This window comes from Sarcophilus harrisii, chromosome 3 (assembly GCF_902635505.1).
Source record: "Sarcophilus harrisii chromosome 3, mSarHar1.11, whole genome shotgun sequence".
Lineage (NCBI taxonomy): Eukaryota > Metazoa > Chordata > Mammalia > Dasyuromorphia > Dasyuridae > Sarcophilus > Sarcophilus harrisii.
Window position 1 is genome coordinate 600,353,679 of NC_045428.1, and position 24,628 is coordinate 600,378,306.

At 37.6% G+C, this 24,628-nt stretch overlaps 1 protein-coding gene across 5 annotated transcripts in view; it reads right to left on the reverse strand.

The window, feature by feature from the left end:
* Positions 1-24,095, reverse strand: part of PLA2G4C (phospholipase A2 group IVC) — a 36,843-nt gene extending 12,748 nt beyond the window's left edge. Inside the window, exons 1-10 of one of the 5 annotated variants that reach the window (XM_031963384.1) lie at positions 23,990-24,095; positions 10,991-11,088; positions 7,088-7,254; positions 5,253-5,306; positions 4,969-5,015; positions 4,615-4,726; positions 4,047-4,183; positions 3,614-3,812; positions 3,010-3,127; positions 87-239 (exon numbers count right to left, since the gene is read on the reverse strand). In XM_031963384.1, coding sequence (XP_031819244.1) covers positions 87-239; positions 3,010-3,127; positions 3,614-3,812; positions 4,047-4,183; positions 4,615-4,726; positions 4,969-5,015; positions 5,253-5,267 — 781 coding nt within the window. In that variant the 5' untranslated portion in view covers positions 5,268-5,306; positions 7,088-7,254; positions 10,991-11,088; positions 23,990-24,095. Of the gene's footprint in view, positions 1-86; positions 240-3,009; positions 3,128-3,613; positions 3,813-4,046; positions 4,184-4,614; positions 4,727-4,968; positions 5,016-5,252; positions 5,307-7,087; positions 7,763-10,990; positions 11,089-12,933; positions 13,295-23,989 lie in introns of those variants that run through there. The other 4 variants (XM_031963383.1, XM_031963385.1, XM_031963386.1 and 1 more) reach the window with 4 other exon arrangements.
* Between the last annotated feature and the right edge of the window lie 533 nt (positions 24,096-24,628).

The window sequence follows — 24,628 nt, forward strand, 5'->3', positions numbered from 1 at the left end:
GAGTGTGAGAACAACATATAAAGAAGGGATAACCCCATTGCTCCTGTTTGCCCTGCCTCTTGTTGGAGGAGAGATTCAAACTTTACCTCGAAGATAGGAGAAATCCCTTTCTTCTTCTTCTTGGATGAGCTTCCCTCCCTTAAACTTGCTCCCACAATGAGTGGTAGAGACATAAGCACCAGGTTTTGAGTTGGCAAATGAGTAGCCAGCCCAGTCAGGAGTGAATTCAAACCAGGCATCTGGGAAAATAATGAAACCGGGACTTTGGTGAACAGGTTTTACACCAGGAGAGAGGCAAGGATAAGATTCACACTCAGAAAGTTTTACACCGTGGTCTGAGATTTTCACTAGAATAGACTCACACCAATCCGGGACTTTATATCCAGCTACATTCCCACTAAGATAGCCTCACTTCATCTTCCCTATCTCCTACTTTTCCTGAGAGACCTACTCATTGAACAAGTCTCTTTCTAGTGACTCCCTGGCACTAACCAATTGGACCGAATCAAGAAAGGAGACCGGACCAAACTCAGTGGGAGAAAACCAGATTGATCAATTAGGCAATTATGATTAATAAGGTACTAAAAGACAAGTTGAAAACACCAAAAAAAAAGGGTTCTAAAAATGGCTGAGGCTCGCAACAAGCAATGGAGAAGAGGAATGCCCTGCAATGAGTATGTGATGTTTATATTTCTGCCACATTCAAATGACTGTCTTCTTTATTCAAAATGCAAGCTGCTCTCCTTCCCAGGACAGAAGAATGACAACACAACAAAATGTGAGATTTAGAAGGATCTCAGCAACCATATAATCCAGTGCCCACTTACCCTAATTCTGATTCCCTCATGTCTGGTAAATGGCCATCCAGAATCTGCTGGAATAGCTCTAAGAAGAAGGAAGGTCCCACCTCAACAGGGAGGCCACCAAGGATCACACCAGGGCAGCAGGGAGGCAGTTCTACTTTCAAACAGTTCAAATGATGGGGGGATTTTTCTTACATCAAGGATAAATCAACCTCTTTGTGAATTCTTCTTACCCCCTCCTCTACAGGACAATCATCTATATCTGGACAGCTATCATGTACCCTCAAGTCTTCTCTGGAACTAAACATTCCCAGATCTTTCACCTAATCCTCATATGTCATGAACCCAGTTGCTTTCCTTTGGGTATCTTGTCAATGACCCTCTGAAACCATGGTACCCAGAACTAAACATGGTATAGTGACAAAAAAAAAAAGTTCAAATAACTCATCTCCATGCTCCACATTATAAATGGAAATGAAGTTATTCTTTTAAAAACCTTTTAAAGGTGGAAGTGGGGCTTCAATGTGAAAATTAAAAATTTAAGAAAGATGTGAAGAAGCAAAAGGGAAATTTGATTTGTATAAGGAAGATAGAGAATGGAAGAATGTCACAAAGTTAAGGAAAGGAAAGTGTGCCATTGCACATTTGAAATCTAAAAAGCAAAGTTGAGAAAAGGTAAAAATCAATGGAGAGAGAAAAAGAAGAGATTTTGTTATCAGAGTATAGGATAGATCATTTGGACAGAAAGAGAAAATAAATGAGCTCATAGAAGAAATCACAGAGCTAAGACAGTGTAATGATGGGGGATGTTGATATATATAATCCAGCTCACTGCTGGAGTTTTCTCTCTACTAAAAACAGAGGAACTCATAACCTTTTGACTTACATTAGTGTTCATTTCATCCCTTAAAAGGTTCAGGAACCAACAAGGGGAAATTTTGTGTTGGATATGATTCTTGCTAACAGGAAGGAACTTGCTGCTCACAGAGAAATGGTGGGATCCTTGCTGAAAAGTGACCAATACCTCCTAGAGTTTGTGATTTAGGAAAGGAAAAAACTGGCCATATTCAAACTTGCACCATAAATTTCTAAGAAACAGATTTCTAAGAGTTCTGAGGAAAGATAGGTATGGCCCATAGACTAAAATCCTACAAGGGGAAGTCAGCCCAGAAGCCACGAGGAATTCTCAGGAATGAAATTCTGAAGATAAAAGAAAACAATTCTGATGAGGAGGAAAAATAAAAATCATCTGAAGAGACCACAGTGGATACAGAAGGAACTCATCAATGCACCTAGTTTTGTGAAGACACATAATAGAAGCAGACAGATGCAACAGAATATGAATACAAAGCCATGGAACAGTCTTGTAAGAATTACGTCAAGAGTGTCAAAGTTCAGAATGAACAGAGATTGGTAAAAGTGTCTAAAAATGAGGAGGAGGAAAAAGAAGTTGGTAGCTATGTTAAAGGAAAAGAAAAATCAAAATGGTGGGGCTACTGGCTAAAGGTATATGGCATAATGATAATTAACAACAGAGAAAAAGCAGAGATGCTCATTTATTTTCCTTCCATTTTCTCCATCAAAGGAAAAGATTTTTGCATAATTTGCAGGTAACATAAACTTAGGAGAGATTGCCAGTCATCACAACAGATAACCAAGTGGATCCCAGAAAATTTTAACAGGCTACCTACTAATGTATTAGGCTAAATCGAAGAAACTGAAATTCAATAGAGATCCCATGTTCTATAGCTGAGATTCAAAAGGCAACTTCTCGAGTCCAAGAAAAAGTGGAAAGCATGGTTTGTCAGACAGACATTTGTCTAACAAAGATATGAGTGGCTTTGATGGCAGCAAGCTCACTATCAATCACTCATGCATTGCTGGATCATACAGTATTAGAGAGGAGTTAAGCCTGAGAAAACTGGCAAAGTTGGAAGAGGGCCATGTGGTGAAGGGCTTTACATGTCAATGGGGGGGTATAGCCAGTGGTCAGGAATGTGAACTAGGAGTTCTTGTGCTGGTTTGGGTTAGACCAGATGTTCACTGAGAACCATCCAACTCTGAAATTTTTGGAAGATTGTGCAAATTTTTCCTTAACAAGATCCCAGCTCCATGGGCTATGCAGGCCGTCCTAAGGCCTCTGGGACAGATCTCTTCCCACCCCACCCTAAGTCTCCTCCTTGGGAGATACCAGGGCCATGCTCACTCAGAGTGTTCTCCTCTCCACCAGACTTGAGGAAATGGTCGATGGTGGCGAATATGGGATATGGCACAGTCCCCGGGTCAAAATGATGTTTCACACTGGACAGACGGGTATCTAGAAGCTGATAGGGAGAAAGAGATTGCAATGTAGAAAAATAGAGAGATGTGTCCCCACAGAGCTAGGAGGTGCCAAGAGATTACCAATTAACAGGATTTGAAGCTGGAAAGGGCCTTAGACCTCTTCCAACTTGTCATTTCTCAAGTAAGGAAGCTGAGGTCTAGAGAGGGAAAGCTATTTGTCCTAGATCACACAGAAAATCAGTGCAGAGACCAGATCTCCTGATTTGAAATCTAGGGTACTTTTGACTCAAGGGCAGGATGGAAGGGACCTTCTCTGCCTCACAACCAATGAGTTAACATGAGATCACCCAACAGTGCTCCCAAAACTTAGCACAGTATCTGGCACATGCTTCATAAATGCTAATTGACTGACCCGAATCAGGAGGGCTGGGCCGGGGCAGTCACCCAAAAAGGAGGGATAGAATGAGAACACCTTCACCCTGAGGTCTCCCTGCTCCAGATCCCCTAGGTCTCAATGGAGAACTTACTTCCTTGGTTAAGTAGTAGACCACGGAATAGGACCAGAAATCAGTGAGAGAATAGTCATCCCTCTCTGCAGCCTTACAGAGCCCATCCAGGGCAACAGAGAATTTCCAGGAGTCTTCCCGAAGCCGCCTTCGGAGCTCATTTTCTGTCTTCGCCAGGTCCTGCCACATATCACTCTGGGTGTAGAGGGAGGACATGCACCTAAGAAAAAGAAAAACATCTGTCTGCCTGACTGGTAAAAGATCTGGCCTGTTACAAAGCCATTATGCTCCTAGGTAGTGCCATAGTCCACTGGAGTAATATAACCTCAGATTCTTACTAGCCATAGGACCCCATGGAGTACAGAATCTGGGTGATGGGAACCAGCTTCTCTTCCTTGTAGTAGAGCTGTGGATTCCCTTCCCAGAGACAGAATACACACTGAGAGGTCCTTACCAGGTGGAGCCAGAGACTCCTGCAAGGTATGTGATCAGGTCTAGGAGCCCCACATGGCTCAGCTCACTAAGGACACCTTGGCAAGCTATGGCAGCCCTCAGGCCCCCACCAGAGGCCAGGACAGAAACCACAGGGCCCTAGGCACAATAGAGAGAGAGGTGAAAATAGCTTACTTGAGTCCATACCTGGAAAAGGAGGTGAGGGAGGGAGATGTTACACCAGGGAGAAGAATGGTAGGTAGGTTCATATTTGGGCAAGTTACACTCTAAGAGTTAGGAAAAAGAGGAGAAAGTGATGGAATTTCCATTGAAAGGAAGAGGGGAACAGGGTTAATGATTTACTCATGGAAAAGAGGAGAACCTGTAAAGGTACTGAGAGGAAAGATACCAGGATCTAAACCCTGGAAAGACTGGAACAGAGATGAATAAAACAGGAAATGGAAAGAGGGAAAGACTAGAATTAGGTCCAATCATCAGGCAAGTCCCAAGTATCTATTCCAGGAAAACTTCTGCAGAACATCCAGATGCTCCTGGGTTCTGTTCTGACCATGGCCTCCAAGGTCCCATACCTTTTCGACATTAAGGCCCATCTTTTTCAGGGTTCTCAAAACGTGCTCCCCCCGATTTTTCACTGCTGCCTTCTCTTCATCTGAGACTCCAAAATGGATACTGATGTCAGAACTGGCCAGAATATTAAGAGCTTTGTTATAGACGGCTACTTAGACTTAACCTCTTGACTGACCTGAATTCTGCCCTGGAAGTTCTTCCCATCATCAGGCTGAACTCCTTCATCTTCTCAGTTTATAACCCTGGCTCCCATTCTGCCACCTAGGGACCCAACTGCTCCTAACCCTTCTTTGATTTTTACCAAGCCACTCCATACCAAATTGAGAGTATCATATGGGCTTGGGGACTTCCCTCACCTTTCATCACCTTTGCCAGAATGACTCGTGACACTGCAGGCAGCTTGCTGCAAAAGAAAGAGGCCCTTTATACAGGACCATTAGTAAAACTGCCTCCCCTCACCCTCACCCTCTTCAGTGTCTACAGCCGAGAACCCCCTTCTCCTGATAGCTCCTCTTAGCATTTAAGGACATTCCCAACCACTTCTCTACACTCTCACTCCTCCGCCCCAAGGTGACCATTTCAGTCTCACATATGAAGTTACCTAAAAGGTACCAAGTTAACCCAGAAATAAGAACAATACCTGGGGTGTAGTCATGCCTGCTGTCCTTGCAACCTCCTCAGATCACAGAAAAATCTAAAGTGGGAAAAAAAAGAGGGAGGATGGGAAGAAGAAAACAGAAGCTGCCTATAAGGGTCTATCTCTGTCTTTTATGCATTTCTCTCTCCTCCCCCTCCCCAACTACAATTCCTTAGATGGCCATTAGAGGGTCCCCTCACCTTTATCCTGAACTGCTTTCTAGGGGCTGAAAAACATAGAAGTACACTTGGTACCTACCTCCCACAACTTCAATTCTGAGTACCCTAACCTCTTTTTCCAGTACCCTTGGGAAAAGGGCTAATGATCCTTCCTTTGCCTGTTGCTCATTTCCCGGGCAACCTATCCCTGCCTCTCACTTATCATCCCTTCCAATTCTATCTTGATGTTGGAATCCTTACAAAGTGATGTCAGTTGCCTAATTTAGCATGGTACTTAGCAAATCCTCTAGCTCACTAATGTATTTAAGTACTCATTGGAGTTCACAAGTATGGGAGATTCACAAAGTTAACTTTGTAACTTTGTGAATTCACACCTCCCTTAATCCCTCCCTCAGAGGAGTCAACCTTTGGGAGATCATATATATGGAAGCTCTTAGAGTTTCCAGTTAGTGAGTTCGGAACATTACCAAGATTCAGAGAGGAGCACTCTGGGACAGACACAGAGGCATTCTCTCTAAATCCCAGCATAACCATACAATCCCTGTGCTTGTTTCTCCCCTTCTTCTTTGTTCAGATGAAGCCAGACCTAAGTGGAGGTTTCCAAAGCTGTCTGAATTGTCCACCTTTCCTTCTCTTTCCCTCCTCCCCTCCCTCTTTCTTCCTCTTTCCCTCTCCCTGTCCCTCTCTCTTCTTTTCTCCCTTTCCCCATCTTTCCTCTCCTCCTCCCTTTCCCCCTCTTCCTCTCCGTCTTTCCTTCTCTCCCTCTCCCTCTCCCCACCCCTTTTCTTTACTGATAACTTCACCAGTTTTCATGGGCTTAATTGCTATCTCTATGAAATAATTTTGGATATAAGTCTTGCAATGACTTCTCTAATCTTAATTCCATATCGTCAGCTTCCTACTGGACTTTTTTGAACATGACAAACCAACAATATTTTAAATTCAACATATCCAAAAAAGAAGACATAAACGTTCCCCGTTTCCAAACCCATTCTTGTTCCAAAGTTTCTTATTTCTGCCAAAGGGTCCACTATCCTTCCTCAACCAAAAGGTCATCCTGAGCATCCCTATTCCCACTCTCCATATCCAATAATCTGTAAAATCTTGTCATAATTATCTTTGCAGCATCTCTTGAAAATACTCCCCTTCCCCCCCAACACTGTCCCTACTCTGGCTCAGGCTCTCATTCCAGACCATTTCCATAACCTGGTCTCAAGTCTCTCCCTACTCCTCCATTCAGCCTCCAAAGTGACTTTCCTAGCATGTTCTTCTGCTCACATCACTCCTCTATACAATAAATTTCATTGGGTCCCTATTGCCTCTGGGGTTGTGTATAGATTCCTCTGTTTTACATTTAAATACTTTTACAATTGATAGGGGGGCTTCCAGGTCATGTGAGCAACAGGATGGCAGACTAAATATCTTCTCTGACTTCCACAACTTCTCAAATTTTTTAAAGTAGAAATTATGTTCCAAAGATAAAGCAGCTTCAACTGTTTCCATGATCTAAGACACCCAGAATCAAAAAGATTTTTAAAAACCAAAGCAAGTGATACTCACTGATCCTGAACTCAATCAGCACCCTTCCCCCAATTCATACAATTCCAGCAGCAGATCAGCAGATGCACCAACAAAACACAAGCTTACATCAAAACTCACCTCTAAACCCCAAACTCGCCTTCCTCTTTCCAGGACTGTGGAGACCTCTGCTCCAGGTTGGGGAAATTATCTCTGGGCTAAGAAACACCAACTCCAATGAAAGAGAAAGTAGCTTTTGCTGATGGCAAGAAAAGCAGGCTCTGAACTGCTGGAATCAAGCCTGAGAACTAAGGAGAAAGGAAATGGGACAAGTCAGCAAGAAAGATCACCCTGACAGTGAAAAGCTGTGCAGCATTCCATTAAGCCTAGGGGAAAGAGCACAGCATTCCCCTAGGGCCAGTTTTGACCATCCAAAAGTCAGAAGGGACAGAGACCTAAGGTGGGGAACCATAAATTGCCTAGTGTGGGAGGAGACACAAACATTTTGAGATTCAACATCCAAGGAAACCACAATCAGAGGGGAAGGAGTTAGAAGTGAGCAATAAGGAAAATACAAGATGAGGGGGTTGGGGGAGAGAGAGACTAAAAAGACTACCAAAGATTCCAAGGTGAAGAAATCTCTTTCTGTTTTTATGCTTCCTGGTTTATGAATCAGCAACCATATTTATATTGTAAAGGAAATTTAGAAGGACTCCTTATTTGAATATTTTCCAAATAGTCTATATAGTATTTGAATTAAATGTTCTTTAAATGCCTGGTAAAATTCACTTAGGAATCCATCTGGCCCTGAAGATTTTTTTTTCACAAGGAGTTCACTCATTCCTTTTTTTTTAAATGGGATTGTTTTAAGTAGTCTATTTCCTCCTTTGTTAATCTGGGCAATTTATATCTTTTTAAAACATTCGTGCCTTTTGCTTAGGTTGTCAGATTTATTGGTACATGATTGGACAAAAGTACCTAATTATTGCTATAATTTCCTTTTTATTGGTGTCAAATTTACTCCTTTCATTTTTGATACTGGCAATTTGGTCTTCTTTTTAAATCAAATCAACCAATGATTTATCTACTTTATTGGGTTTTTCCCATAAAACCAGGTCCTAGTTTTATATATTAATTCCATACTTTTCTTTCTTTCAGTGTTGACTTTCAGAATTTATTTTTCTAGTTTTTTTTTTTTTTTTTTTAGTTGCATGGCCAAGTCATTGTTCTGCTCTTTCTCCATTTAATTGATGTAAGCATTTAGAGATATAAAATTTTCTCTAACTACTGTTTTGGTTGCATCCCATAGATTTTGGTATGCTATTGAATTTAATTAAATTATTGCTTGTTTCCATGATGTTCTTTGACACATTCTTAAAATTAGATTACTTAATTTCTAACTAATTTTAATCCATTTTTCCATGGCTCTTTATTGAATGTAATTTTATTGCATTATCAACTGAAAAGAATGCAGTTAATATTTCTATTTCTCTGCATCTGCTTGTGAGGATTTTATGCCCTAATACATGATCAATTTTTGTGTAAGAACCATGTGCTTCTGAGAAAAAGGTATATCACTTTTTATTCTTATTCAATTTTCTCCAGAGATCTTTAATAAGTAAATTTTCTAAAATCTTATTCATTTCCTTAGTTTCTTTCTAGTTTATTTTTTTTTGTTAGATTTATCTAGTTCTGAGAGAGAAAAATTGAAGTCTCCCCACTAGTATAGTTTTACTATCTATTTTCTCCTTTAATTAATTAAGAGAAGAAATCTCAAAGACCTTGAATGTAAATAGATAAATCAAGAGGCAAAACACTAAAAAAGAAGGAAGCACAGCCTCCAGATTTTGTCAATGAGTTCATGTATTTATATATAAATACTGTGAAAAAAGATCCAATGGTTGATCAGGTAGAGGACTCTAAAACTTGGAGAAAACACAGAATCACAGCACATTGTTCCTAGTATAAAAGAGAAATGAAAATTATGAATGAATTTTTGTCTTGCCCAGCAAAAATAATGAACAAAATAGAAAAACTTGAATCTGCAATGACAAACTTCACCAAAGAAACAAAAGAGAGAACAATGTATTGGGATGCAAATGCTCAGGAATGAAAAGCACTCCAGAAGAGAAGTCAAAAAGCAAGAATATTAAAATAAAATATGCTTGCTATACAAATAAAACATACAGATTTCAATGACAAAATCAGAAGTCTTTTAGAAGAACATGACAGAACAAAAAACTTTAGTATCATAACGAAGGAAATAATAGAAGAAAACTTCCCAAAATTTCTGAGCATAGAAAATGAAATTCTAATTGAAAGAAGTTGCAGATTGTCTCCAGAAAAAAAAAAAAAAAAACCTCAAGATTTCTTTAAATACTTAGTGGTTAAATTTAACAATTCAATTCATAGACAAGTTGTGCAATCCATCAGGACTTTCATATACTAAGAAAAGGACATTCAAACGATGCAAGACTATTCTGCACCTACTAGAAAAAGGAGGTAGGAATGGGATAATGTGTTCTAAAGAGCACAAGAAGTTCAGGGTATAGCCCAGTGTGATCTAGTCTACAAGTTTGAGTTTAATCATACAGGACAAAAAAAGTGGATATTCAATTTTTTGAAAAGAAAATGAAAATTTTTTTTAAAAAGAAAGTTGGGACTGAAGAGATTATTTCCTTCTTAAATACCACAAACAACAGAATTACAGAAGGAGTGAATAAATACAGGCACCAACAGAGTGACAACAGAGAGAGATTTCTTTCCAAAAGTGGAGAAGAAGACGGGGATGAAGGGGAGAAGACAGAAATCTGATAGAAGTAACAGTGAAGAGCCAGATGAGAGGCATTATAGACAGAACCTGATGACATTCTGATTACTAGCGAATGTTTCTTTTGTAGAACTACATCATAACATGGGAGGGTACATAAAAAGAAAAGAATAGAATAATCAAGAGAGTTTTTAAAAATCCTTTTTTTGTAAAGGGTTACCAAAAAATGACACAAATCTAATAAATAAGTGAAGGAGAGAAGAGAAAGGAGGTATATAGCTGAGAGGAAAAGAGCAGGGGGAGAGGCCTAAGAAATACATAACCAAATAAAATCAAGAGAGAGAAACTAATCAACAAAACCCTAAAAAAAAAAACAAACAAAAAAAAAAAACAGGGTAGCAAATGAGGAAAGGGGATCAGAGATTATAGAGAAAAAAAATCAGTGGAGAAAAGTCACCTTATAAAAAGATAAAAGTAATTGAAGTAACATAATACTGTATTTACAATGAAACATAGGAAAAACAACCTACCTTGGAAACAATTTTAGAGATACTTGGATGATGAGAAGACACCCTCTACTTACCCCTTTGTGGAAGTGGGAGATGAACAAGTGCATACATGAAACATTTTTTAGGACTTTCTCAATATATCAATAGGTTGTGCTGATTTTTTTCCTTCTCAAAAAAAAAAAAAATAACCTATTTGTTATATTAGATGGATCTTGAGGAGAGAAAGACTTATATGCAAAACTATGGTGATATAATAAACAGAAAATGTCAATAAATTTTAATTTAATTACTTCACAACCTGGATCTAAGCTACTTTTACAGTCTTATGCATTACTCCCTTCGTATACCCTACAATCTGACTGTTCACAAGCCCCCATCCATGTTTTAAAATTTAATAATCAGCCAAAGGAGAAAATCAGCTCAAAGCAAAGGCATTTAATGAAATGGCTTAGTGAGAAAACATCTCCCCCATAAAGGTATGCTCCCTTAATACAAAAACGGTCATCAGAGAGAGTGGGCACACAGTCAGACATCCAGAATTTAATCAAATACCTATTTGTTGTGTACTGGGGATACAAAAAAAAGACAAAAGAGTATCCTTGTCCTTAAGGAGCTCACAGACTAATCAAGAAGACAACTTGCAAGCAACTGTATCCAAATAAGATAGACAGGGGAAATTGGAGATAATCAACAGAAAAAAGACACAAACATTGAACATACAAGCAGAAAGACACATAGAAAATATGCATGATTATAGCAACTCACCCTTAGGAGCATACAGGGCTACTGATATCCTTATACTACAATATTCCAAGTCAGTTTGGTTGAGATGCTGTCTTCCCCACTGTCTCCAGCTTAAGAGTCTTTTAAAAAAAAAAAAAAAGAAAGAAAGAAAGAAAGAAAGAAATCACAGCTGTGCTTTGTTCCCTTACAATCCTCCCAACAGATTTACAACCCTAGGGTCTGAGTTCTTTAGAATAATGTGGAATCATTCCATAAGACTAATGTTTTAATGTTTTTCTTTTGGAGAATTTTCCTACTTAGTACCAGATCTCCTCTTTCTTCAGTAAAACAAACAACTTCTACCTAGCTTATGGTGACTGTCTTATATATTCCTAAATTTTCATCTCCTCAGAGTAGTCTACAAACCATATAGTTCTTATTGGTTTAATGATTACCAATTATCTCCAAGGATTAGAGTATCCCGGTTCTTAAACTCCAAGTCTCTCCTGCCTAGCAAGCTTAAATTAGTGGGTGGAGAAAAGTCTAAATAAGTCCAATGGACAAGGTCATTGTCTGTTTATCCAACCTCTCAAAGTTGAAAAAGTTTTATTTCCCTATATGTTATGCAAATACAGATAGTTTCTTGCTCCGTCACATTCCAAGGTTGTTACTTTTGGTTCCATATGAAAATTTTACCCCTCTGATGTGGGAAAACTGGGACATTGATTCATTGTTGGTGGAGTTGTGAACGAATCCAACCATTTTGGAGAGTAGTTTGGAACTATGCTCAAAAAGTTATCAAACTGTGCATACCCTTTGATCCAGCAGTGTTACTACTGGGATTATATCCCAAAGAGATTATAAAGAAGGGAAAGGGACCTGTATGTGCACGAATGTTTGTGGCAGCCCTTTTTGTAGTGGCTAGAAACTGGAAACTGAATGGATGTCCATCAGTTGGAGAATGGCTGAATAAATTGTGGTATATGAAAATTATGGAATATTACTGTTCTGTAAGAAATGACCAACAGGATGATTTCAGAAAGGCCTGGAGAGACTTACACGAACTGATGCTAAGTGAAATGAGCAGGACCAGGAGATCATTATATACTTCAACAACAATACTAGATGATGACCAGTCCTGATGGATCAGGCCATCCTCAGCAACGAGATCAACCAAATCATTTCTAATGGAGCAGTAATGAACTGAACTGGCTATACCCAGAAAAAGAACTCTGGGAGATGACTAAAAACCATTACATTGAATTCCCAGTCCCTATATTTATGTACACCTGCATCTTTGATTTCCTTCACAAGCTAATTGTACAATAATTCAGAGTCTGATTCTTTTTGTACAGCAAAATAATGTTGTGGTCATGTATACTTATTGTGTATCTAAGTTATATTTTAATATATTTAACATCTACTGGTCATCCTGCCATTTAGGGGAGGGGGTGGGGGGTGGGGGGTAAGAGGTGAAAAATTGGAACAAGAGGTTTGGCAATTGTTAATGCTGTAAAGTTACCCATGTATATATATCCTGTAAATTAAAGGCTATTAAATTAAAAAAAAAAAAAAAAAAAAAAAAAAAAAAAGAAAATTTTACCCCTCAAAGACTGAACGAGACAATGTATAAGTGGAACTTTGTTCAATATTCTTACAAATATATGTATGTATTTGTATGTGTGTGTGTACATATTTACATGCACATACATATGTGTGTATGTGTAGAAATAGCATATATATACTTATAAATGTGTATATATATATATATACACATATACATACACACACAAAACTTTCTATATATATGTGTGTATGTATGTATATGTACACACAAAACTTTCTACATATATATATATATATACACACACATATATATTCTACATATATATCTGTGTATATATACACATATATATGTAGAAAGTTTTCTTCACCAAATTTGTAGCCCAGGAGACTTGGAACCAAACATTGCTCCAGATACTCACTGTATGATGCTGGTCAAGTCACTTCACTCCTCTGCATCATTTCCTTCATCATCAGATGAGGGGGTTGGACCCAATGGCCTCTGAGTCTCCTAATTCTAGGTTTTATGATCCTAGCATCCTGAGAGTCTAAGAAAGTAAGCCAATTCACTTTATCATCTGCGGACTTCTTTGAGGGCGGCAACAGTTAAGTCAGAAAATCAGAAATGATGACATGCTTATTCTTTTTATGATCATATGACAACTTATACAGGAGAAATTTCCTCAGAAATCCTCCAAGACCTTGAAGAAGAGCCAGATCTTATCTCAAGAAGAACACACCCTAAATCAGGCATGAAATGAATCAGACTCTTTCCCAACTTCTCTTTCTTCCTACTTTGTCCCATCAACTAATTAGCATGCTCAAAAATCATAAAATGTAGGTTTGAAAAGAGAGGTAACAGATAATACCTTGCTTCCCAGCCTATCCTAGAACCCTTGAAAGTTGATAGAACATACCTAAAAGAAGTCGGTTATGGGACATTTCATATTAAAAAAAGAAAGAAAAGAAAAGCTAGAAAGACATGTTTAGAGGTCCCATTTGTTCCACACCAAACTGGAGGGAGACCTATAGGAACTTATCACTCCTACCTATTGTTTTCAGTCCCACTGAAGTCTAGCACAGTGGATTAGATAAGAAAAAGAACTGGCAAGGACAAAAAACAAAACTAACAAGTATAAGAGTAGGGAAGTAGAACAATGGATCAATCACCCCAACCCACTGATTCCTTATTATTTCAACTAGGTAAGAATACCTCTACTAAATCAGCCTTTGCTCTGGGTCTGCACCAGAAGTATACCTCAGATTGGCTGAAAAGACATTTGGTCACTACCTTTGGGCTTCTATAAAACCTGCAAGGTAGTTTGGAATTCGATTTTGAATTTAGCCAAGCCTCTACTGTTGGTGTTTTTTCTCTTTAAAATATAATAATAAGATGGTTCTCTCTGGGAGAGAGGTTTTCTCGGGGAGGTTTTCTGGAAGCAGCCTTGATTTCAGTTACAAGTAAATAATTACTCCAAAATCGCAGCCAGCTGATAAAAACTCAGATCTTTTATTGTGTCCTTCAATATAGCCCGGTTAGCTCAGGCCTATCTCTCTGCTTGGTTCCAAGAGCTCTTACATGTTTGTCCTTGGCTTCTGCCTCTGCTTTCTTCATCCTCCAGCCAGCACCAAGTTGGAAGATGCAATGAATCTCTCTTGCCTCGAAGATAGGGCTTGTGGGCTTCCTCCCAGAGTGCTCCTCTCCAACCCCAGTCAATGTTCCGGAGAAATTCTCAGCTCTAAGAGCTTCCTGTATATATATGATCTCCCAAAGGTTAACTCCTCCTTCTAGAGACAATGGGATTCTGGGTTATCTCCCAGAGTACTCTCTGGCCCTAAGAACTTCAAGGGAGGTGTGAATACAAGCATTATTTTCTATCAGTTGTACTTAGTACCTTGTTTCAAGTTCTGGCCCAAAACATCTCCTTCCAAGATCAAATCAATCATTGAACCATGCCAAATTAGGTAATTATTGTCTCTATCAACTCTAATGGCTTAACAGTTTGTAAAGATTCCAGCACTCTACAATGGAACTGATCACTTGATCTATGATTAATAGGCTCCCTACACTTACAAACCCAAATAGAATAAAGGACAAAGTTAAGAAGACACCATTTGCCTTTCAACAGATACAATAAAACAAAGAAATTGTTAACTCTGAAAAAAAAAATGAGAAATGCACAAAAGGCAAGAGATGGCTATGGTGATTGCTATTTCTTAGAGAAGTGATATGGAATAGTTGCCACAAAGAGGAGACCAAAATCACCCAGAAATGACCTCAGGAATCCAAGATGTAAATCATTTGTGAAATGCATATAAGTCATTTGAGCCTTTTGGTGCAACTCATCTGCTCACTACTCATATTATACTAATGGGATGATATATTAATGAAATAATATTTGTGAAAATCATGTCTGGCACAGAGTAGGGGCTATAAAAATTTTTATTCCTTCCTCTGAGTCAAACATCATTCAAATCTTTTTTTAAGAAATTTTAAAAGTTTTATTGTCCTCAAATTATACAATACTGGATTGCTTGAAATAAATTGGGGATCAATTATCATTTAGAAACAATATTTGGTATCTGGTTGTTTCCAAAATTAAAATGAGTTCTATTCTTTATGGCTCACTTCTGAGTTATTGAATAATAATTGAATTGAATAATAATTGAATAATTGAAACTATTTCTAGTCATATGAAAAGATGCTCCAAGTCATTACTAATCAGAGAAATGCAAATTAAGACAACTCTAAGATACCACTACACACCTGTCAGATTGGCTAAGATGACAGGAAAAAATAATGATGATTGTTGGAGGGGATGCGGGAAAACTGGGACATTGATGCATTGTTGGTGGAGTTGTGAACGAATCCAACCATTTTGGAGAGTAGTTTGGAACTATGCTCAAAAAGTTATCAAACTGTGCATACCCTTTGATCCAGCAGTGTTACTACTGGGCTTATATCCCAAAGAGATTATAAAGAAGGGAAAGGGACCTGTATGTGCACGAATGTTTGTGGCAGCCCTTTTTGTAGTGGCTAAAAACTGGAAACTGAATGGATGTCCATCAGTTGGAGAATGGCTGAATAAATTGTGGTATATGAATATTATGGAATATTACTGTTCGGTAAGAAATGACCAACAGGATGATTTCAGAAAGGCCTGGAGAGACTTACACGAACTGATGCTGAGTGAAATGAGCAGGACCAAGAGATCATTATATACTTCAACAACAATACTATATGATGACCAGTTCTGATGGACCTGGCCATCCTCAGCAACGAGATCAACCAAATCATTTCCAATGGAGCAGTAATGAACTGAACCAACTATGCCCAGAGAAAGAACTTTGGGAGACAACTAAAAACCATTACATTGAATTCCCAATCCCTATATTTATGCACACCTGCATTTTTGATTTCCTTCACAAGCTAATTGTACAATATTTCAGAGTCTGATTCTTTTTATACAGAAAAATAATGTTTTGGTCATGTATACTTATTGTGTATCTAATTTACATTTTAATGTATTTAACATCTACTGGTCATCCTGCCATCTAGGGGAGGGGGTGGGAGGTAAGAGATGAAAAATTGGAACAAGAGGTTTGGCAATTGTTAACGCTATAAAGTTATCCATGCATATAACCTGTAAATAAAAGGCTATTAAATAAAAAAAGAAAAAAAAAAGAAAAAGAAAGAGTGCCACAACTGTAAGGAAAGATCCCAGATTTTTTTACTCTCCTAAAATTTAAATTAAAATATGTGTAATTAAAAACTTTGCTGCAGGAAACTTATTGCAGAAATGAGCCTCTTGGTTAGTTGAAGGAAAACTGCTTAACAATTAGTTATCTTAAAGTGGAATAGAGTGTTCTGGAAGGTTTTCTTTCTTTGGAAGTCCTCGAGCAAAGATTGACTAACTTTTGGTCAAATATAACAAAGTGGCAATTCTTGGTCCAGTAGGTTGAGAGAGGATTCTTGGGAAATGGCAAAGTTGGTCAAAAAAATTCAAGCTTTCCAGATATCCCCCATAAACAAGACAAAATTTCAGTTCAGAGTGACCATAACACGGTTAAAAATAAATAAGAGTGGAGGCAAAACGGGTCCTCCTGAGGAAAATCAAAGAAGAGTTGAAGACATTAAGATTGAGATTTGGCCATGTTTCTACTGAAACAGCAAGTGGCAAGTCCTGGGTCTAGCTGGGTTGGGAGGTAGTCTCACCCACAGAAACTCTCAGGGAACCTCTGCTGAAAAGAGATACCAGGCACAGCTGTGTTGCTAAGATGTCAGCCCAGGACAAGAAAAACCAAAGGATCCCCAGTGAGTGCAGAAGCAGTGGGGCAGGGATGCTGCTGATTGCAAGCACTTACAGAGGGTGAAGTTTTTGGTTTGGGTTTGAGACTGGAGGGGAGAACTGAAGGAAAACCTGAGACCAGAGACACTATCCCCCATCACTACTTCAAAGCTGGAGGTAATTATACCAACAATCTGCTATAAAATGAGCAGGCAAAGGAGAAAGAACCCAACCATAGAAAGTTACTAATAGGAAAAACCAGGATTCATCTTCAGAGAAGAATTCTGATTTTTTTAAAAAGTCTCTCCTGCTCCAAAGAGTAAAAATCAAATGTTATCTGCCCAAAAAGAATTCAAGGAAGAACTGCAAAAAAGACTTTAAAAATCAAATGAGATTTTTTTAAAAATTAAATCAAAGAAAAACAAGAAAATTATGAAAAGAAAGTCAACCAACTAGAAAAGATCCAAAATCTTAATGCAGAAAGTAACTCCTTGAAAACTAGAATTGGTGATAAATGGTCAAAGGATATGAACAGACAATTTTCAAACAAAGAAATTAAAGCCATCTATCTATGAAAAAAATGCTCGAAATCACTACTAACTAGAGAAATGCAATTAAGAACAATCTGACACCTATCAGATTGGCTAGGATGACAAGAAAAGATAATGATAAATGTTGAAGAGGATGTGGGAAAACTGGGACACTAATACATTGTTGGTGGTATTGTGAAATGATCCAACCATTCTGGAGAGCAATTTGAAATTATGCAAGAGCTCCTAGAACCAAGGAGAGAGAGCAGAGGTGGAAGCAAGGGACAATCTGCAAGAGCTCTTGCAACTTTGTCCTTTGCCTCTGCTTTCTTCAGCCTCCAGATGGAATGAATCTCTCTTGCCTCCAAGAGAGGGCTTGTGGGCTTCCTCCCAGAGTGCTCCTCTCTGACCCCAATCAATGTTCTGAAGTAAGTCCGGAAGCTAAGAGCCTCTTTATATATGATCTCCCAAAGGTTAACTCCTCCTTCTGGAGGCAGGGAAGTATGAATTCAGATATCTCATACTAAACCCTGAAATCTCCCAAACGTGTGAACTCCAGTGAGTACTTAAATACATCTTGCTTATATGAGCTCTCTAAAGGTGTGAACACAAGCATTATTGTCTATCAGTATTAGCAACTTATCACCTTGTAAGGATTTGCTCTAAGGTGTGAACCAATAAGCATTGTATCAATTCCATTGAGTTAACACTAGGATTCTGAAATCTCCCTTGAGTTTTCACCTTGTTTCAAGTTGAGTTGACACTAGGATTCCAACACCCTAAGGTCTATCAAACTGTGCATACTCTTTTATCCAGCAGTGTCACTACTGGGTCTGTACCACAAGAAAATCATAAAGGAGGGAAAAGGATCCCCATATACAAAAATGTTTGTAGCAGCAATTTCTGGTAACAAAGAAATGGAAAATAAATAGATGCTCAACAACTGGGGAATGGCTGAATAAATTATGAAATTTATGAAATACATGAAAGTAATGGATTATTATTGTTCTATAAAAAAATGATGAACAAGCTGATTTAGAAAGGTCTAGGAAAATTTACATGAACCAAGCAGAACCAAGAATACATTGTGCATAATAACAGCAAGAATGTGCCATGATCAACTATGAAAGACTTGGTTCTTCTCAGCGGTTCAGTGATCTAAAACAATGCCAATAAACTTTGGATAGAAAGTACCATCTGCATCCAGAAAGAGAACTATGGAGACTGAATGTAAATCAATACATGCTATGTTCACTCCTTTTTTCAGTTTTTTTCTTTCTCATGGTTTTTCCTTTTTGTTCTGATTTTTCTCTCCCAACATAATTCATAAAATATGTGATTAAAAAGTTGGTATACATATGTAATCAGAAAAAATAAAATAATTAACAAAAAATATTTTAAAAAAGAATTAATGAGCAGGTTGATTTCAGAAAAATGTGAAACTGATGCTGAGTGAACTGAGCAAAACCAGGAGAACATTGTACACAGTAACAGCAAGATTGTATGATGATCAACTATAATAAACTTAGCTCTTCTCAGCAATGCAATGATACAAAACAATTCCAATAGATTCAGAACAGAAAATGTCATCCACATCTGAGAGAGAACAATAGAGACTGAATGTGAATTGAAATATACTATTTTCAACTTTTTTTGTTTGCTTTTTTCTTTTGGTTTTTCTCTTTTATTCTGATTTTTCTTTCACAACATGATTGATATTGAAATCTTTTTTAAATTATTATAATATTTAACATATAGAATACTTGCCATCTATGGGGAGGGCATGGGGGAAGGGAAGGAAAATTAGAACACAAGGTTTTGCAAGGGCTAATGTTAAAGAATTGTCCACATGTATGTTTTGAAAAATAAAAAGCTCTAATAAAAAATTATTGTAAATATATAAACTATATCAGATTGCTTGCTGTCTTGGAGAAGAGAAAAAAATTGGAACTCAAATCTTACAAAAATAAATGTTTAAAACTATCTTTACATGTAATTGGGAAAAATAAAATGCTTTTGAAATAAAAAAAAAGGAAACTAGAATTAGACAAAGGTAATTCAGCAAAGTTATAATAGACTAAGAAAAAATAAAATATAATATAAAGATTGAAAAAGAGCGTGTGAGACATCTCATAAGAAAAACAATAGATATGAAGAAACAATCAGGAAGAGAAAACAAGAGAATAATTGGACTACCTGAAAGGTACAACCAAAAAAAGAATCTTAACATAATAATACAAGAAATAATTAAAGAAAATTGTCCCAAACAATGTGGCAGAACAAGAAAGTAGGAACAGTAGAACCAGAAAAAAAAAAAAATTCTACCCCTCACCCACCTGAAATTCACCCACCACCTGAAAGAGATCCCATAAGGAAATCCTACAGAAATATTATAACTAAATTCTGGAATCCCCAGATCAAGAAGAAAATATAAGAAAAAACAATTCAAATATGACAGAACCACAATCAGAATCACACAAGACCTAGCAGTGGTTATATTAAAAGACCACAGGTCTTGGAACACTATATATATCACCAAAAAAAAAAAAAAAAAGAACTTAAGGTTGTGGCTAAAAACATCATATCCTGAAAAGTTAAGCATAATGCTATGGGAAATAAAGGGGAGAAGGGGAGAAAAAAATGGACACTCAATGAATAGATTTTCAAAATTTTGTTGCAAAAAGATCTGGACTTAATGGAAAATTTGACATCTAAAATCCAAGAGAAATATCAGTTGAACATCAAAGATTAATTTCAAGGGCCTCAATAAGGACAAACCATTTACGTTTTATGTGTGGAAATGTAAACTATATATCTAAGACTATCATTAGTAAATGGATAGTTCAAAAGAAAAACTGAGTATGACCTACGTCATGATATGATTCTTAAAAGAAAACTGTGTAGGAAAAGCTAAAAAAGAATAATTAGGTTATAGAAATGAGGAATGAGAGCAAGAACTGACACAGAGGAAATATATATATATATATATATATATATATATATATATATATATATATTCTAAATTTATTAAGAAAGAAGAGGAGGATAATAAGGGGATGTAGAAGGGTCTGTAGATTAAGGGAATGGGATAAAGTGTGTAGATTAAAAGATAAAGAGGGAAAGAAAGGGTGGGGCTGGTGGCCATACTAACCATAGCCTCAGACAGCCGGCTGGATAGGACTCTTGTCTCAAAACATCCAACAAGGAGCGAGGGATTCCAAAGACTCTTATAGGACTCCAGCTAACAGGAAAATAAAGGCAAGGTGAGGGCAGAGCACTGGGTGGATGGAAGTTCCAGGAAAGGATCATAAATTCAGTTCTGACAGATTGGGGGAAGGAAGGAAGGATTATAAATTCTGATAAGTTGGGAGTAAAGAAACTAGGAGATAGGATGTCTGAGTCAGAAAGATGCCCAAACATTTAAGATAAGCCATCTAGAGTTTTATGACTCTTTGGAATGCCAGAGTGGCCAGAGCTCCACAGACCTAATTATCTGAGTCCTAATGGCCAGGAAGAGAGGATGGTCACCAGGGAAACTGAGGCAGAACAATTCTGGGAAACAGGCATAACAGATGAACAACAACCAAAAATAGAGTGGGTTGAACTAAGTGCCTCTGGAGCCCCTCAACCCCACATAGGTCTCAGATTTGGTGGTTCTTAGATTTAAAAAAAAAAAAAAGATGAAAGGAATTAATTAAAATAACTAGTATGAAGAATCTACTCCAAATTGTTGGAAACCTGCAAAAGAAATAAAAGATTCACTTTTTCTTTGTATCTCCACTTAGCACAGGCCTAACATACAGTAAAAGTTTGGTAAATGTTTTTTAATTGATTAGAAAAGTTGGGTGCAGATGGGACCAGGCTCAAGTGAGTAAATTAATCAAGTCACAGCACACATATAGAAACACACACACTTAAAATGATATTATGCTATTAATTAGGTGAGAACATATCTCCATTGAATCCAATCAGTGATAGGTCCTAAACTAACTGTTAAAAAAAAAAAAAAAAAAAAGTCCTTAATATAGATGTCCTGGAGAACCACTGAATAAACTGAAATGACCTTGTTCAGGAATTGTTTTGAGATTATTAAGGAAACTCGATAAGCACTTTACAATCCAGTAAACTGCTTGGTCACATCCTGTGAGTGATTTATAATTAATTAGCCAGTGTAGAACCCAGTTGTTTGGAGGGTCAAAAAAGCTTTCCAGCTCAAGCTCAAATGAGATAATATTTGTAAAATGTTAACACAATGTCTGGCAAAAAGTAGGTGATTAATAAATGCTTATTCTCTTTTCTTCTCTAGGCTTCTGAGAAGAAATCATCGGGAAGAAAGGAACAGGAAAATACCTTAGTCTTCTCCTTCTCCCACTGCCCTTGACCAGAATAGACCCTTTAGAGGGACAAATAAGTTGAACTTTTTCATCCATTCACATCCTACCAGTATCTCCAGAACAGTGGCATCTGGTTGTGATAAAATGGATAGTGGAGACAGACCAGACATAATGAGTTGGATTCAAGGAGTGCAGCAGAAAAGCTGCATTATAACTAAAGGGAAAAGCTTGAAAATTCCAATAATCGAACTTCTTAGATCAGGAGTTGTGAATTTGCCTACTTGCTACTGTCACTCCTCAAGCCTGAGCCCACTTCCTCCCTGGTCTCTGTAGGTATTGGTGAAAAAAGTATGTTAGAGACTTATGAAAGGTTATTTTTGTACCAATTATTTTATTAAACCACCTTAGTAAATAACTTTCTAAAAGCTAATTAGATTTGACTAATTGATTTTTCACTGATCATCAACAGGGATGCAAACTGATGGGACCCCATCAATAGTATTAGAAAAGACATCTCTCTAGACAACCTTAAGGGTCTTGAGAGTAGAGGTAGCAATTGTGCCTTGGGGACCCATCTTGTTCATTCCAATAGGGATTGGGAGAAAATGCCCTAAAGAATACTATGGTGTCATAGATTGCTTGATTTGACTAAAAGTAAAAAAAAATAAAATAAATGAATGAATGAATAAGTAAATAAATAAAAAAGGAGGGAGGGAGGGGAATCATCCACAATGTAAAGCAGCTGGAAATGCAGGCTCAAAAAATGAACTACTGAATTATGAAAACCCATAGATTCTTGTGACAGATCTGGAAGATGAACTGTACTATAGCAGACTCAGAATTACCAATATCCCAGGGAATTTAGAGGTAGAGCTGGTGATCCAATGGATAGAACGATGGGCCTAAAGTCAGGTAGACGTGAGTCCAAATTCAGCCTCAGACATTTATTAACTATGGCCCTGGTCAAATTACGGGGTCTCTGTCTGCCTTAACTTTTTCAATATAAAATGAGAATAATTATAGCACCTACATTCCATAGTGAATTCACATGAGATAATAATTAGGGTAATCATCATAGGCATTTAATAAATGCTTTATTCCCTTACTCACCATTATATATCCAGAAACAATCACAGAGTATACCCTTTGACCCAGCAGTGCCATTACTGGATCTGTAGCCCAAGGAAATCATAAAGGACAGGAAAGAACCCATGTGTGCAAAAATGTTTATAGCAGCTCGTTTTGTGGTAGCAAAGAATTGGAAAATATGGCCATCGATTAGGGAATGGCTGAATAAATTATGGTGTTTGAAAGTAATGGAACATTATTGTTCTATAAAAAATGATGAACAAGCTGATTAGAGAAAGGCCTGGAAAGATTTACACGAACTGATGCTGAGTGAAACAAGCAGAACCGGGAATACAGTGTAGATAGTTAAAGCAAGACTGTGTGATGATCAACAATGAAAGGGTTGGTATTTCTCAGTGATTCAGTGATCCAAAGCAATCCCAATAGACTTTGGACAGAAAAAGTCATCTGCATCCAGAAAAAGATCTAAGGAGACTGAATGTAAATCAACACATGCTATGTTCACTTCTTTTTTCTGTTTTTTTTCTCTCTCCCACAGTTTTTCCCTTTTGCTCTCCCAACATGATTCATAAAGCAATGTATATTAAAAATAAATAAATTTACAACAATAAAAAAGAAAAGAAAAGAAATACAAAGAAACAGTCACAGAAAATTTGCTAGTGTTGGCCCCCAACATGTGCAAAATGCAAAAAGAAAAAATTCGCAGAATTCCCACAGAGTCAGAATTGAAGATGCTAAAATGAAGGAAAAGTATTACAAATTGCCTAAATAAGTAATGAAACTATTTACCAAAGAAACGCAATGAGGATCACAGATAATATTTGAAGAGATACAAGAGATCACAAAAAAATGGAAATGTAATGTTTATGGAAAAAAGCAACCTTGGACATTAATCTAGAAGAATCTATTCATACAAATCAGGATGTTTTATGCAGCCAGAAGATGAATATTGGAGAAGCAAACAGACTGTGGAAAGTTTACAAAAATATACACCCTATCTCTCCTGTCCCCAGTCAAAAATTTCCAGTGATCCCCCATGGAATACAACCTATTTAATTTGACATTAAAAATGTCCATGATCTGGCACCATTCTAGGGACATTTCATAATACTCCTTTTATTTACTCTCTGTTCTAGTCAAAATGGTCTCTAAACTGTTGCTCATAGGCAACATCTCATATCCTTCCTCATACCTGTGTCCAAATGTCCCCTGAATAAGAAACACATTTCCTCTTACCTTTGCTGCATAAGAAGCTAAATTCCTTCAGAGTGTCACTTCCTATTTACTGACTCTCTTGACTAAGGCCAGGCAGAACATATAAGGCTCAGCGCCCTCCAGGTCCTGAAGCCAGGACTCCTGCCAAAGCCACAGTGGAGGAAAGGGCCAGCTCCCACAGGGTATTAATCACAGAGGAAGACAATGCAATACTTATATATTTTGTGCCAGGGGCCCTCCAGTAGACATGAAACTACAGCAGTCTCTGATATCCAGTTAAGACCTGTCAGGGACACATCCTGGGACATTGCCATTCCTAGTTGGTGATTTGTGCAATCAGAATGAGGCACATTCACAGCTAAAACTACCAGGAGTCTGATGCTGGCAAAGGTCAGGACCTGGTTACAATGACTCCATCTAACCTATCTATGGCAGAATAGGGGTAGCAGCATGTAGATTGAAGAGAGGAGAAATTGAGGCAAGAACTACTCATTCCTGTGAAGAATGTGGGATGGCGTAGAAAAGCCTAAAAATCCCAAACTAGAAACTGAGATTAAAGAGGTGATTAAACCAAAAGAAAGAAAAAAAAAAAAAAGCTGAATACAATGAGAAAAAATACTGTGTGTTAAAAAAAAAAAAAAAAAAAAGATACCAGGAGAA